This window comes from Centruroides sculpturatus, unplaced genomic scaffold (assembly GCF_000671375.1).
Source record: "Centruroides sculpturatus isolate CEXI.00-Female unplaced genomic scaffold, Cexi_2.0 scaffold1408, whole genome shotgun sequence".
In the NCBI taxonomy this organism is placed as follows: domain Eukaryota; kingdom Metazoa; phylum Arthropoda; class Arachnida; order Scorpiones; family Buthidae; genus Centruroides; species Centruroides sculpturatus.
In genome coordinates this window covers 29810-47450 of record NW_019386477.1, presented here as the reverse complement: position 1 = coordinate 47450, position 17641 = coordinate 29810, and the positions used below count along the sequence as shown (strand labels likewise).

The 17641-nt window shown below is 30.4% G+C and overlaps 1 protein-coding gene across 1 annotated transcript in view; it reads right to left on the bottom strand.

Annotated features, from left to right (window-relative positions):
- LOC111615101 (WD repeat-containing protein 47-like) overlaps positions 1-17641 on the bottom strand; it is a 49075-nt gene that overhangs the window by 10201 nt on the left and 21233 nt on the right. The window contains exon 6 of the mRNA XM_023356496.1: positions 15599-15739. Coding sequence (XP_023212264.1) covers positions 15599-15739 — 141 coding nt within the window. The remainder of the gene's footprint in view (positions 1-15598; positions 15740-17641) is intronic.

Below are 17641 nucleotides of genomic sequence, written 5' to 3'. Positions count from 1 at the left end.
CAAACTCACGATATCATACAAGCGATAAATAAATTGAATTACTGGATAGAAAGTCATTGCTTTTTCTAAGCTTTTAATTGATTTCATCTTCTGTATCTGAAGAGTGGAATAAAACTATAACACTACTCAAACGAGATTATAGTATTTTAAAACTCACTGCAATCTCATCTGAGTAAATCCAATATATCAAAAAATAAATAAAGAATCATATATAGGTATCCTGCACTAAACTTTAGCTAGAAAATGTTTGTTTAGTAACTTTATAGCTCTTCATCAGGTTCAAACTTAAATATTTAAGAAACATACTAATGTCTGAGTTTGTATAAATCCAATATATCAGTCTATATATTTGAATGATGGTTTGAATTTGTTAGTTGTTGCTATACTTACTTAAGAACCTTTATAGTAATTTTTGAGAATATCTATTTTTATATCCACACCATGACAGAAACCTTAAAATGCAATGATATTTTTAATTTTTGAATGTTTCAGTTGTTTTTTTTTCAGGGCTGTGGAGTTGGAGTCGGAGTCAGAGTCAGAGTCGGATGGTAAGGAAAAGTCAGAGTTGGAGTTGGTAGATTTTTACGCGACTCTACAGCCCTGGCAGGGCTATGGAGTCGGAGTCAGAGTCGTGGAGTTTTGGTGTTTTAGCCAGAGTCGGGTGGTAAGGAAAAGTCGGAGTCAAAGTCGGTAGATTTTTACGCGACCCCACAGCCCTGTTTTTTTTTTAATCAACTTTCTTCAGGATAAAATGGCAGTTGAATATCAGTTTTTGTTCAAAATGAATGGAACATAAATATAAATATCTGATGAATATAATTAAAATATTATGGTTCTAGAACAAAAAATTTGAAACGAGAGAATGTCGGACTTGTAAATAATACACTAATGAAAATTTAGTCGTTTGTGTATTTTTTTTTTATTAGTATATTATTTAAATCTGGCATTCTCTCATTTTAAATGAAAATTGGCATTATATCTTGAAGAAGATTTGATAAAAACAATCAAAAACATTTAAAAATTAAAAATATAACTATCTTTATATCTATCTTTAATATAATATTACTATTTTTTAATCGAGATTAAGTTAGTTAACAGTTCAGATTAATTGACAAGAAACAAGAGATTTTTCTGACATTCTTAAGTAATTGGGTATCTAAAATATGAAAAATTAGCACTAGCTGGCAATTTGGTAATTTTGGTGATTGATATTTCTAATACAGTGGGTGATCAGTTAACAAACATAATCCATTCCAAGACCGTGTTTGCTACCTGAATTGCCCGTTAACCAATTATTGATTTACCATAGATTTTTATGGAATTTGATTAATTTGTTCTGGAGACCCCAAAAAATAAAAAAAATATATACTTTCTTACTACAATTATAACTAATATTATAACTCTTTATAACTAATATTGTAAAGAGGTAATGTTTGTAAGTTTGGAGTAGTGGTAATCTCCGAAACTACTCATCCGATTTCAAAAATTCTTTCACCAATATTTAGAATGGAACCTCAGGGTGGACACAGGCTGTATATTATTCTGTTAAACATTCATATAAATTAAAAGCTATCATCTAGGGTTAAGGCTTTTATGTCCAACAGATGGCGCTACGAGTACAACGACCTAAGTTTGCTTTTCTGTGAGAATGAACTAAAGTAGATAATCTTCTATCTATCTATATAAATAAAAATGTAATGTTCGTTTGTTCCTACCAATTCCTTTGAAATTTTGACAACGCTACATTCGAATATGCAGGTGTTTTTATATATTGATAATATATGTGTCGAAATTCCCTCCACTGGGGGGAGATGGACAGGATTAAGGCTTACTGTAAAGAACTCTTCTTCCATTTATACTATATTAGATGCAGTTTTTGTGTTTTTGATTGCGTTTTAATAGGGTACGTCAACAGAATATACACTAAAAAGGGATTTTTCGATATTTCCCCCGCAGGGGAGAGAGACAGGATTAATGCTTACCAAGAAGAATTTAACTTCTATTATACTATTTTAGATGCGGTTTTTTGCATTTTTGATTGCATTTTAATAGGGTATATCAAGAGAATGTACATTAAGAAGGGATTTTTCGAGAAATCCCCCACAGAGGAAGTGTTATACATTTATAATAGATACATTTTGAGCCACAACAATGCATGGCAGTGGTCTNTAAAAATACAGAAATTAATTTTATACAAGAAAAAAAATAATATTAAGTCTTTTAAATAAGCATAACAAAAACTGACAAACTCACGATATCATACAAGCGATAAATAAATTGAATTACTGGATAGAAAGTCATTGCTTTTTCTAAGCTTTTAATTGATTTCATCTTCTGTATCTGAAGAGTGGAATAAAACTATAACACTACTCAAACGAGATTATAGTATTTTAAAACTCACTGCAATCTCATCTGAGTAAATCCAATATATCAAAAAATAAATAAAGAATCATATATAGGTATCCTGCACTAAACTTTAGCTAGAAAATGTTTGTTTAGTAACTTTATAGCTCTTCATCAGGTTCAAACTTAAATATTTAAGAAACATACTAATGTCTGAGTTTGTATAAATCCAATATATCAGTCTATATATTTGAATGATGGTTTGAATTTGTTAGTTGTTGCTATACTTACTTAAGAACCTTTATAGTAATTTTTGAGAATATCTATTTTTATATCCACACCATGACAGAAACCTTAAAATGCAATGATATTTTTAATTTTTGAATGTTTCAGTTGTTTTTTTTTCAGGGCTGTGGAGTTGGAGTCGGAGTCAGAGTCAGAGTCGGATGGTAAGGAAAAGTCAGAGTTGGAGTTGGTAGATTTTTACGCGACTCTACAGCCCTGGCAGGGCTATGGAGTCGGAGTCAGAGTCGTGGAGTTTTGGTGTTTTAGCCAGAGTCGGGTGGTAAGGAAAAGTCGGAGTCAAAGTCGGTAGATTTTTACGCGACCCCACAGCCCTGTTTTTTTTTTAATCAACTTTCTTCAGGATAAAATGGCAGTTGAATATCAGTTTTTGTTCAAAATGAATGGAACATAAATATAAATATCTGATGAATATAATTAAAATATTATGGTTCTAGAACAAAAAATTTGAAACGAGAGAATGTCGGACTTGTAAATAATACACTAATGAAAATTTAGTCGTTTGTGTATTTTTTTTTTATTAGTATATTATTTAAATCTGGCATTCTCTCATTTTAAATGAAAATTGGCATTATATCTTGAAGAAGATTTGATAAAAACAATCAAAAACATTTAAAAATTAAAAATATAACTATCTTTATATCTATCTTTAATATAATATTACTATTTTTTAATCGAGATTAAGTTAGTTAACAGTTCAGATTAATTGACAAGAAACAAGAGATTTTTCTGACATTCTTAAGTAATTGGGTATCTAAAATATGAAAAATTAGCACTAGCTGGCAATTTGGTAATTTTGGTGATTGATATTTCTAATACAGTGGGTGATCAGTTAACAAACATAATCCATTCCAAGACCGTGTTTGCTACCTGAATTGCCCGTTAACCAATTATTGATTTACCATAGATTTTTATGGAATTTGATTAATTTGTTCTGGAGACCCCAAAAAATAAAAAAAATATATACTTTCTTACTACAATTATAACTAATATTATAACTCTTTATAACTAATATTGTAAAGAGGTAATGTTTGTAAGTTTGGAGTAGTGGTAATCTCCGAAACTACTCATCCGATTTCAAAAATTCTTTCACCAATATTTAGAATGGAACCTCAGGGTGGACACAGGCTGTATATTATTCTGTTAAACATTCATATAAATTAAAAGCTATCATCTAGGGTTAAGGCTTTTATGTCCAACAGATGGCGCTACGAGTACAACGACCTAAGTTTGCTTTTCTGTGAGAATGAACTAAAGTAGATAATCTTCTATCTATCTATATAAATAAAAATGTAATGTTCGTTTGTTCCTACCAATTCCTTTGAAATTTTGACAACGCTACATTCGAATATGCAGGTGTTTTTATATATTGATAATATATGTGTCGAAATTCCCTCCACTGGGGGGAGATGGACAGGATTAAGGCTTACTGTAAAGAACTCTTCTTCCATTTATACTATATTAGATGCAGTTTTTGTGTTTTTGATTGCGTTTTAATAGGGTACGTCAACAGAATATACACTAAAAAGGGATTTTTCGATATTTCCCCCGCAGGGGAGAGAGACAGGATTAATGCTTACCAAGAAGAATTTAACTTCTATTATACTATTTTAGATGCGGTTTTTTGCATTTTTGATTGCATTTTAATAGGGTATATCAAGAGAATGTACATTAAGAAGGGATTTTTCGAGAAATCCCCCACAGAGGAAGTGTTATACATTTATAATAGATACATTTTGAGCCACAACAATGCATGGCAGTGGTCTGCTAGTATAATAATAAAAATACATATATACACAGTCTTGCATTTTTATCAGTCATATTTTTTTGTTTATGGCAGGGCTGTGGAGTCGCATAAAAATCTGCCGACTCCAACTCCAACTCCGATTTTTCCTTACCATCCGACTCCGACTAGGGGCAGACTTGTTACTGAAAGAGACCCTTAAATTCTGATGTCATCACGTGACCTCAGAATAAAAGATTCAATAAATAGAGTTCTAATAAAGATAGAACGTAGAAACTTTTTATTTCAAAGCTAAAAGACTCCTCTAAGTAATATATAAATATGTATTCGATAATTTTTACTTTTCCAGCTGTTATATATAACAAAGGATATATATTGTAACAAAGTGTATGACCCCTGCCAAATTTTTACATTTTTGGACTCAGAACACCTTGAAATTTCGAGTTAATTAAGCAAAAGATTCGAGGTTTTTTCTATATGTGTGGATGTTAGACTGTGGGGGGGCATGATTTTGTTCACCCTGTTTGAAGCCTAATAATTTCTGTGGTCAGAGTGGTCAGAATCAGACTTTGATTCTGACCACTCTGACCATAGATGGTTTAACACAGGAGTTAGTTATTAAGTGTTAAAGTGGTTGAACTAAATCGTGTTCCCATATACATTCTAACATCTTAGGCTAGAACATCTTAACGGTTTTACTGTACTATTATAAAATGACAAAAAAAAGCTTACTTTGAGGGTAGAGACGAGATTTATTTTATTTTTTTAAATTTTGAACGCTAATAACGAGTAAAATATTCATTAAGACGTATGACACATGACCCCTTTTATGTCTTCACCCTGTTGACCTTTAAAGAATCAAAATTTAATAGCATTAATGCCCCTTTATACACAAACTACAGTGCCACATTTTGTTTCTTAAACTTTACCCATTCTGAGATATTGTTTAATATCTCAGAACAGAAAATAAAGAAATTAAACAAATTAGATGCCAACACACACACACACAATTTTTCCCCTTTTATTGACTTTTTTGAGGGGTTCGGGAAGTCTCCAAGAGTGTAGAAAAAAAAAAAAAAACATTGAGGGTCAAATTTGACACGATTCCAATACTTTTCTGTTTTATATACATAACAAGTTGGTAATTAAAAAGGAGTCGGAGTCGGCGGATTTTTTGACGACTCCGACTCCAACTCCAGCTAAAACACCAAAACTCCACGACTCCGACTCCACAGCCCTGGTTTATGGGATTAAAGAATCTGTCCAATGTCAGTTGCTTTTCTTACTTCTGGATTTTTCAGAACTAATTAATAGCATTGTCATCGTAGAGATCCCCAAGTCTATTAATCTGAATCTGGTTTGGATGCCATTTGAATGGCCGTTATTCTGTCATCCTCCCACTTCTTCAAAGATCTTTAATAGTAGATGTCTGCATTGGTCCTCTTTCGTCTTCCTCTTTTTCAGAAGAAAACACATCTCGTTGAGTTTCTTGGTGTTCTTCATTTAAGAGTTCACAAAGTTGTTCTGTTGTCAGATCAGTTTCAGGTTCCATTATGATCTCTTCAATGTTCTTCATTTCTCAAATGTGATTTTCCTTACTCCTTTAGCTGCTTGAGTCTTCTTGATTTATATCTTTCTTGGCTAAGATTGTGCCTATTGTAGACCTGTTCAAGCCATACTGCTACATCTGCCCAATCTCTACCTTGGCTATTATCTCTTGCTTGGTTTCTGTGGTGAGCATAGTTCTTAAAACTCCATTCTCTTTAGGCTCCGTAATATTATCAGTTTCTTTTTGAAATAAAAAGTCCAGAAAAGCACTTACAAAAATTCAGAGAACAAAAAACAACTAATGCACAAAAAATTATGTAAATGTGAGGCCCAGATGGAATTCAAAATTTAGTGTTAAAACGTTAACAAATATCTGATGGGCCAGTTAAACTTGTATCTTTCAAAAATAAAAACCGACACAAAAATTAAAGAGTGCCCACCCAACAGTCTCGCAAAGACTATAACAAAAATTCCTTGTCAGAAAGGTAAACAAAATGCTGGAATTACAGGGAGTGTTTCAAAGTTTGGAGAATACTATCCAATCAGTATTGGATTAAGCATCAATATCGACGTCTCCCGAGCTCCAAAAGGTTTTGAATTGTCACCTGGAGACAAGGGAAGACCAATTGGTATTCATTGTTTTACATCGCTTCTTCTTGGGTTTGTTCTGTGAGGTGTTCATTATCCGAACATGTGTTTGTTATCTGAACATAAAAATCTTTTGTGAAAGTGTTTGTTATCCAATTTGTTCACAGTTCAAATTGTTCATTAACCAATCACCCACTGTACTAGATAATCAGATTTTTAACAGGGGTACTGGTGGCACACTACACTGCTATGACACTTCAGGAGTACTACAAAATACAGTGCCAAGCAGCACCATAACACCTCTTATATGTATTAATAAAAATATGAAAAACACAATAAATGTACTTTGATAAAAAAAAAAGTAGTGATTTTTTTTTCTTGCAGCACCCCGAAGTTGGGTGACAATATTAGAAAAAGGTTGAAAAACACTATTAGCTATTAGCAGTGTCCAATTCTAGATTTTGGAGCACTGAATTTTTAACTTTTTTTTGTTTTTATTGAAGTGAGACTAAAATATTTTGGAACAAACTAGATCAACTCAACAAATATTGAACTCAGAGTGATAATTGCACATTTGCATACAATTTTCTCTGCATACATTTGCACAGTTAAATACATATCTAACATTGTAGCTGGTTTCTGCAGTTTTAAATAACTTCAAAACAAAGTGGGATAGTCCTGACAAGGAAATTCTTAAATTTAAAAAGTATATCAGAAATTTGTCCAACCTTATGGCTGTATTCACATCTATGAATCAAGACTCGTAAGTTAACAAATTACCATTCACTTTACTCTTAGTACACAAATGCTTATTGGTTAACTTCTAAACTCTTGATCTTTGATTGTAAATATGAGCATCAGTGATACTCCCTCTTTCAATAAAAATATTTAATATTAAAAAAATAATAAAAAACTTTTAGATGATATTAATACTTATTCATGAGTAAAAACACAATAAATATTTTTGAATTTCTAAAAATTACTCAAAAACTAAAATTATATCTCTAGCAGACACAAAGACAACCATAATAAATTCCAGCAAACATTTAATAAAAATTGCCTAATGTTTTCAACCTCATTTAAGGCTTGCTTTGGGTCATAAATCTTAAACCTGCTGAATTCAACATTTAAATGTTAGAATGTGTAGGCATTCCCTAATTTAAATTTTACATTAAGAGATGTTTTAAAAAATTTAGCAAGTTATATAAATAAAATTTTTAATATATTACAAAATATAATAAAAATTAAAAAACTAATAAAAAAAATGGAACAAAGTAACATAAGTTATTTATTTATGTCTCATTTGGTTGTGTGTCTTCTGTGGGTTGTTGATAAACATTTGCTATGTTGCCAATAGTTAGAAAACCTTTAAAATTAAGGCATTCTTCTCTGTTGGTTGCTTTGAATATCTTTAGGCATTTTTAGGTTTTTGAATATTAATAATTATGCTGGTGATTATAAAAGTGTTATAAAATTTTACAATCATATTTAAAAAAACTATTTCATAAGAGTAAATATATTTGTGTTTTCTTTTTTAAGATCAAAAGATGTATTTTAGCATTCAAATTTGTAAAACTTTAAAAAATACTGTATGTACTCGTGTATAAGACAATCTCACATATAGGACAAGGTGTGATTTTAAAGATCAAAATAAAGAAAATTAGATTTATTAATGCAATTCTAATTTTATTTCATTTAATCACAAATAAAATATTATCAAATGCACTTAAATGCACACATTGTCCTGCAAAAATTACTGGCATTTTAAACTTTAAGGAAAATCTTGTAAAATCGACAACATAATTTGTTCATGTAAAGCTGGACAATCACAAACCTTTTTTGCCAATTCTTAACAGTTGAATCCACTCTCTGTTGATTACACTTACAAGTTTCTCTGAATTCTGATTTCCGAATAATCATCTGTTTTCACATGGAAATGGATTAAAACTTACATCAGGCTCCCATGTGATTTTGGAATTTCAATCTGGAATTCAATTCAAAAGCTTTGCTTTTCCTATTGCTATTTACTCCTGATAATAAACAAAAACAATTCAAACAACCCAGATAAAATAGTTTTGCTATTAAACACCAGAAAGCAAGCATCCGGTAAAAAGTGTGAATACACTGTTCACAAATATTATTGCAAAAATGCAAAGAATCCTTCACTTGCATGTATGGGATGATACAGGTTTTTGAAGCAGTGAAAAATGAATAAAAACCTCGTCTTATACATGAGAAAATACAGTATATCTCCAAATGAAAATGACTTAGACTACTTTCATAATCACTGGCACAATTATTTAAGTATAATTAAAAATATTCAAGCCCTGCTATTTAAGAAATATGTAAACACAAACTAATTCCATATGACCATATGACCTTAGGACCATATGTTCAAATCTCTGATTTGAATGATCATGTAGTCTTAAACACAAATGGCTCCTCATCCAAATAAAAGGACCCACTTTTCAAGTGATTCCAAAAAATGGACATCTGAAAATTTAGTGTTTAGCTTATAAGTCTTTGGAAGTTTTGCATCTAACAAGTAAGAGTGATGATAGTTGAGTGACTAAGACGCTACACACTGGAGTTAGACAATGTAGGTCTTTGAAACTTTAGTTTAGGTTTTATGTATAACATTGTTATAATTATTATTTTACTGCATTATTATTGGGTTGCAATTGTAAGGTCTCCGATGGAGATGTGATGGTCAGGACTGATGAGGGGTCAAGAGGATCACATGTGGGTACAATTGGTACCGAGATAGACTCTATGGTTACAAGAAACCATTTATTTGACACAAAAGGTGCATACAAGATTTCCGTCATCTTGGAAGTTCCAAGTCAGCAGCGGCCTCTGGATCTTCCTCTCCTTTCCAAAATGGCCCCAAATGGAGGAGTTTCTCTGGTTTGAGAATGACAGTTTCCTCAACGACTCCAGGACGATGCAGTCGACTTCCAGTGATGGGAAGATGTTGATCTGAGGACAGGAAACAAAGAGGAAGATAGGTACAATACACACAAAACAATTAATTAATCTGACACTTGGAACTTTCGAAAGAAGAAGTCATCATGTCCTTGAATTCTTGGGTTTTTATTAATTTCTATCCTCGATTGCCCATTCCGATTGGTCACTTTTCCTCGTTCTCACTTTCTAAGAGGTTGTTGATCACTCGTTACTAAGTGTAACAAGATATCAGGTTAGATTGCAGAAGAGGTCAAAATTGATGTTTAACTTGATCCCCAACTCGAGATGGTTGATCTTAGGACTTACATTATTCTATTGTTTATATGTCTGCATCATGTTTTCATACGAAAAAAATATTTTTAGCTTCTATTTTTTTTTCTTTAAAAAATTATTTCAATGCAAATTTCAGTAAGGGTTCAAACCTGTCCAGAGCCTTACTTATAAATTCCTATTGTTGTCTGTCTGTCCTTCCCCAATCTCAAGAACTAACTTAGTGACATGAAAGATAAGACGGATCCGGCAAGCAGGTCCTGATTAACTATATAAGAACTTCCAATGCAAACCAAAAGTCATGGTATTTCAATTCAAAAATGTTTCCTTGAGTTAGATAGATGACTGGCACAACTCTCTTGCTAACAGGATAAATTTATTGTACAGGGGCAAGACACTAGTAATTTGAGGTTCAAAACATATATTTGAAATTAAATAAACAAAAAATATGATTAAAAATTGTTGCCCAGCATTGTGATAATGCTACAATAAATAACTGCTCATTGTTATTATTACTGTATTTCTAAAATTTTCTTCATATTTATTTTTAGATATGGTGGTATTGTGACATTTGAAGTGTAACAAACATGAGCACATGAGGAAACTGTCTATAATATTAACAATTCAAAAAATGAAATGCTGGGACTATGCTACCCTATTTTCATATTAGATTGTCCTTTTCATCCATGTGAAGTAACATCCTAAGCTTATTCACTTGTGAAGATATATTTATTTTTATTTAACATTGTAAAAGAATTAAATCTATAGAGGCTAGTTTTCACTAAACAGAAAATGACGTCATAATTTTTAATTTCGTTTTATACACTTTAAACTTCAGGAATAATAATAGTAATAATAATCCCAATGCTGTGGTAAAATAATAAAATAATAATGTTACACATAAAAAACAAAACTAAACTAAAATTCCAATGGTTTAAACTATCATCTAGTTGCAGTACCTAGCATCTTATATATTGCTGCTCAGAGACATGAAACTTTCAGACTTATAAGGTAAATGCTCGATTTTTAGTGACCCAATTTTTGTAAATGCTTGAGAAGTGGGTCCTATTATTTGGAAAAGGAGCTTTTTGTGTTTAATGTTCACCATAATTCATTCAAATTGGAGACCTGAATGTTTGGCCCTCTCCATGTCAACAAAAGGAATCATTTTTGAATAATTTTTTCATGAATAATTCTGAATAACACATTTGATCACAATGTTTAAACAGTATTTCACAGGTTCTATGATGTCAAAATTTTTGTTTTAGTCTACTAAAAACAGATCAAAGTGAAAAAAGTCATCCCAAAAATTTCCCAAATTTCTGTTAGTCAATAAAAAATCCCACTCTGGAAATGCTGGGTGGCATTGCATAAAACTGTCTTTGGTTCTTGATGTCACTTCATACTTTTCTGCTCAAACTTGCCACATGACTCCCATTGTACAGAAATTTGACATTTTGCCATTTTTTTCAAAGTGTGATGTGTGATTCAATTTCATGCCAAATGTCAAAATAAGAAGACTAGAATTTTTATTGCCACTTTAATAAAAATATTGCCAAGTGGTCAGAAGTGCGAAGTGGACGATTTTGGCACTATGTAGCTTGAACTCTGAGTAAGGTAATTAGAGTTTAATATTTCTTACCATGCTGAAAATCATGGATTAATGGATAACTAAAAATTTTGCAGTTAACAATAATAAGTTAGTTTTTCTAATATTTTATATACCTGAGGCAGGTTTATAAAATAAACCAAAAACATTTGTTCCATAAATCCCTTTTGCTGAAAAAGTGTGTATGGTTTTCATTTTATTATTTTTTAAGTTTTTCTAATATTTTTCCCATAAAAATATCAGAAAAAACATACCACATTTGAATTGTTTTCAAGGATGCATTAGATTCAGATAACAGGATATGGCTGTATATACAGGGTATTATGAAATTAGAACAACAAAATGAAATGGATGATATAGAACAATACAAGCAATTTTGCTCTTGTAAATGGGGGGGTTGCTGCAGCCTTCCTTACAAGATACAGACTACTAAAATTTCTTTGGTGCCAGGAATAACACTTATGTAGTGTAAGAGAGCCCATTGTTTCACATGTAATACCAGTTATCATGATTATCCTATGTCTTGTTTCATGGTTTAGCAGTTTTAAATCTTTTGGTGATCTCAGCTGATCTCACAGATACATTTAGAATAATTTTGGCGTAGTAAACACTAGTATTGTGTTTTATTCCAAAGACACGTGGCAAGTTTTCCATCAAATTCCTTTATTAGTTGAGTCATTCTTTTGTACTCATTTCGGGCTTTGCCCCTCTTCAGTCAACTTTTGGTTACACTTTGTGTAATTTAAAAACATGTAAAATCTGCTTCAATTTTTTGTAAATAAACTAGTATATATTACAAATTAAAATGTTAAAATCTTCCAGAATCTTCCCTTTTAGAATAATTTTGTTTTGAAATAAAATCTGGTAACTTTGAATAGCTATTCCTAAGAAACTGACAACACTGATTACCCAGCATCACTTTTCAGTTCTGTTTTATTATGTAAAACTGTCCATTTTTCTCAACATTTCCTTAATGTTACTTAAGTCAATGATAAAAATTTGATTATTGAAACTTAAAGTGAAAGTGATGTCAACAAAAATGGTACAGTGAAGGATTGTGCAAAAAATTCTGATACTGAACAAAAAATTTCTGATGACAAAGATGTTCTCATAGTAATATTATATGTTAGCACATTAATGTGTATATAGTTAATAAATTGGTATTTGATTCTCTTTTTTAGATTGTTTAAAGTGAGCATAAAATTGTTGTAGAGAACTTATCATACAGGAACAACCAGGTGATTGATTATATAGACTTTATTAGCCAAAAAAAGGAATGCATGTCAAGCTATTTATCCCTCAGCAGTCCTTATTTTATATGTATTTGATGAAATTATATCACGAATTACATCTATTTAATACATTACATACATACATAAAAATATTCAGTAAAATTGGAAAGGGTTAAAAACTAGTAAAATAAATTTAAAAAATAAAAAATAACTACAAATGAAAAAATATTTATTGTGACATCATCACAATGCCAGACTGCAATTTTTAATCATATTTTAAATTTATTTAATTTAAAATATATGCTCTCTACCTCAAATTAATAGTGTCTTGTCCCTGTATATTATACTTTTCTGTTAAAATAGTCATGCTAGTAAGCTATCTAACTCCTTTCAAGTGAAAATTTCTTAATTGAAATAACGTAACTTTTGGCTTGCATCAGAAGTTCATATATAGTTAATTGGGTCCTCCTGCCCCTAAGCTTTCCATATATGGTCTCGGCTTACATCTATGTAACTCTGTTCTTGAGATTAAAGAAAAACAGACAGATGGACAGACAACAGTGGGAATTTATAAGTACAATTTTTTCAAACTGCAGCCCAAATACTAATAAAATGTAGTGAAAGGGTACATTTGTAAAAGCTAAAAAATTACTAATAAAACTGGAAAAAAACTTATCAATGAAATACTAAAACAATTTCAAATGTCACTAAATATAAAAAAATATATAAAAAGGTGTAAAGGACTTTACTGAACATCCATCAACTATACTGATAATCACACAGTACAGTGTATTATTAAAACCAGGGGGAGAATGGAAGAGGGAAGAAAGAAGTGAATCTTAAAATTTTGTATTATTCTTATTTTTATAATAATGGTTGCTAGATCTCACTAATGACAATGCCTGTATTTAAATTCATTCTCATTTCAGTAATTTTAATAATTTCTAAATGTCTGAAAAGTTTTCTTTTGATATTTTTTGCTTTTTAAGAAATTGGACAATGTTAAGTGAGATCTCACAACCTGCTTAATTGCAGTGTCTAGTGTAAGATGACTACTGAGACGGAATAATTATACTTGACTAAAAGACTTACTAAGACACCTTATCTTGCAGCCGAAGTTTATTACTTCAAATGTTTTCGGTCACTATACATTTGGTCATCAATGTTTTTATACTTGACTATGCATAAATGCTTTCTAATTCTAGTTTTTAATGTTCTACCAGTCTCACCTATGTAACAATATTCTGATTGGCAACTACAAGCAAAAATATAAACTAAATTATTATTTAACATTATGTCTGTTTTTTGTTTGATCAAATCTTTGGTTTTCAAAAGGCTATTAATGTTATTGTTTAAATTAATGTAGGAGTAAAACAATATTATATGGTTTCAATAATATTTTGTTTTTTTTTCTTCAATAATGATAGGAATATAATTGTTTTTTAAAATTAATTGTGTTTGTGGTATCGTTCATTTTACAGTGTTATTATTAAGCCATTTATTGATTATTCTATTAGGGTAGATATTTAATTGAAAAGTGCAGTTTATATGTTCAATTTCTTTCTTTTGGTATACTATTGTATATTGGCTTGTACATAATTTAATTTTTTTAAATATACATATATTACATACATTAAAAATATGTATTAAATATATTCTTTTTAATACACATAGAGGCACTAGAGTAGAAATTCATGAATTTATCAATGCTATGAAGTTTTATATATTTTCTAAAATTTATGAAATTATGAAATCTTTGGACTGTAATGTCTAAAAAGTTTAAAATACTGTCATTTTCTTTTTCAATGTGAAAAATGTATACATTTTTTTGGATATTACTGATGCAGTCAAGTATTATTTGAGGATAAGTCAAGTCATTGTTATAAATAACATAGCAGTTGTCAACATATTGCAAAATATGACACTGAAGGTTTTAATGATATTGTTGATTTTTATCATGCATAGTTAATGTTTTGAACCAATGCAAGAACCCATAAAGATGCCTTCTAATTGTCTAAAAATTACTGTTACATCTAAAGTAATTTTTACCTAAAACAAATTCAACAAGTTCAGTTATTCAGTCGTCACAGCATATTGTCTTTATTTATAGTAAGTTTTTTAAAATTTTCAATAAATTTATCAGTATTTTTGATGCTACCGCAGTTTAATAACTTTGCCAATATATATGTAATACATCATCAGTGTAAAATTAAAGACACATAAATAAGTGTACACACTGCCTGTCTATACAAATTTATTTGTGTTTTTACTCTGATAAGTAATCAGTTATTACTGTGTTCTTATTTACTTTATTTATTTATATATGCAACATGTTTGAATTAAAATGTGCTAAAGTTTTAATTCTATTATACATGAAGTATTCTTCCACATGTTTGATAAGATATTTAACTGATTTTAATTTAAAAAAATATTGCAAACGATTTTTCAACACTTTTATTTTAAATATTTATTGAATAAAAAACTCTTCTGCTGTTCTGTCACAAAACAAATTTATAGATATGGTAAGCGTTCTTGAAAATGATATTAAATAGTAAAACTTTTCTAAATTAATAATAAAGCCAAATTATTTGAATTATTTCAAACAATGGTTCTTCTAATTTCACATTTTTATTAGATTATTTTTTTAATGTGTACTTATGTAATATGTTCAAACATTAAAGAATATAATTATCTAACATATTCTTTAAAATAAAAGTATCACAACAGTTTTAATGATCTTAATCATAAAATGTTAAAATAATCTTAATTATAAAAATTTATAATCTTTAATTATAAGATTGTCAATTTAAAGATTATAAATGGATAATTATTCCTTCAAAAACTAAATCCAAAAAAATTAATTACTAAGTTGAGAACCGCTGGCATTTATTAATTACATTAAATTTCTAAATTTAAATTAATTAATTTCAGTTTATGTAGAATTAAATTACAATACACTGATATAATCAGAACAATAACAGTATTCTAAAATACCTGGTCCAGAGCCACAACTTGAAGGAGTTGCAATTAAATTTACACATCCCTGAGTACGCAGATCCCAAAATCTAATTGTTCTGTCTTGAGAACCACTTACAAACATTGATCCACCCCAAGTGAATAATGTTAATATATGTCCTACAAAAAGAAAATAATTATAATAAATAATATTTTGAATACATAAATATTCCTAAAAATCTGTTTAACTTTTTGTAGGTTGTTCTCATAAGCTAAATTGGATCAGACAGTCTACTCCATAAAATTGTTTGCAGCACCATCAACAGACAAAAATAAACTTGAATTTTATTAAGATGAAATCTGAATACATATTTTTAATTTTGTAATATTAATTATATATAATTTTGTGTTTTTGTATTAAAAACACAAAATTATGTATGCTTAATATTAAAAAAAATGATTCCAACTGATACAGTGTGGATACTGAGAGCCCATTTTCAACTACGAAGAGGCCTGTTAGAGTCAGCCATCTGGATGCAATTGTTATAATTTACTTTGTGATAAAAGTGAAAACAGAAGTTTTATTAAAAAAACTGATGGTAACACAATACTGAAAATAAACCTGTTAAATGAATAAATTTAAAAAAAAACTGACATTTTTTGTAATACCAAAGAAATCATTTTCTTAATGTGCTTTCTTACCACACCGGGTTGTATATACTCCAAACCAACAACTACCTACAATTAACCATTAACCGGTGCGAAATTCTTTAAAATCGGCGAACGTTTTCGATTCCCCTCCTGGGATCTTCTTCAGGCTTACTTCTTTATATCTTTCGTTATAACCGGATTCTTTAATTCGAATGTTTTTGAAAAAACGTAACGTGCTATTTTTCGAAAAAATTCCGAAAACGGAAGGAATCCACTTGTTATTTCAAATGTAATTTTCTACCAATGGGGAATCATTGTGTGCATTACGTCATAAAACTTGTCTTATAAACTATATTATGATTTATCGTCAATTAAAAATTGCCATGCTGCAGAGAGATTTATTTCTTCTTTGAAATTAATGCATGCGGATTTACGATCGGCTTTAAAGATTTCCAGTGCCTCCAAAGTTCTTAGTTGTTCCGTGTGTTGGGTGGTGCGAATAACATGCGCTTCATCGAAGAAAGGTGTGATGTCCAGGTTTGTCGCATACGTAGATAGGGCCGTCGTACATTTATTATGTTCGATGTCTGATTTATGTTCTTTTAATCTTGTGGCCAATGAACGCTTGGTGGATCCGATATACACTAGAGGCCTATCCCATCTGTTATCTTTTAATGGAATACTGTATATCCTTGGAAGCCTATTTGGCATCCAAGAAGTGTACTTTATCCTTACTATGTTGTTCCAGTTCCACTACGAGGCCGTATGGGTTGTTGTTCATTGATTCCATAAAATGATCTATATCTGGCTCATCTTTCCAAAGGATAATTATATCGTCGCTATATCTTCTGTACAGGCTGATACTTGGGAAAAAGGAGGGAAGGACTTTGCTTTCTAATATCCTGATTACCATTTCGCATAAATCTCCAGATAATGGACTTCCCATTGGCACTCCTCTTCCTTGCTCGTATATGATGTTCTTAAATTGGAATACTGAATTGTAACAAGCCAGATGCGCTAACTTGAGTATATCTTGGTGCAATGTGGTGTCCTCTATGCTAGAGAGAAGGAAGTCCCTGAGCGCACAAAAACATGGTTCAATTTTTATTGAAGGATATCGTACAGAGGGTACCAATAACGTATAACCCGCATCTAAAGGCAATGTACAAAAAAATTGCAAAAATAAAAGGAATTAATATTGCATACAAAAGAAACCCAACCATTTACAGTTTATTAAGGAACGGGAAGGACAATTCAGACCCAAATAGGCTGCCAGGGATATACAGTATTCCATTAAAAGATAACAGATGGGATAGACCTTTAGTGTATATCGGATCCACCAAGCGTTCATTGGCCACAAGATTAAAAGAACATAAATCAGACATCGAACATAATAAGTGTACGACGGCCCTATCTACGTATGCGACAAAC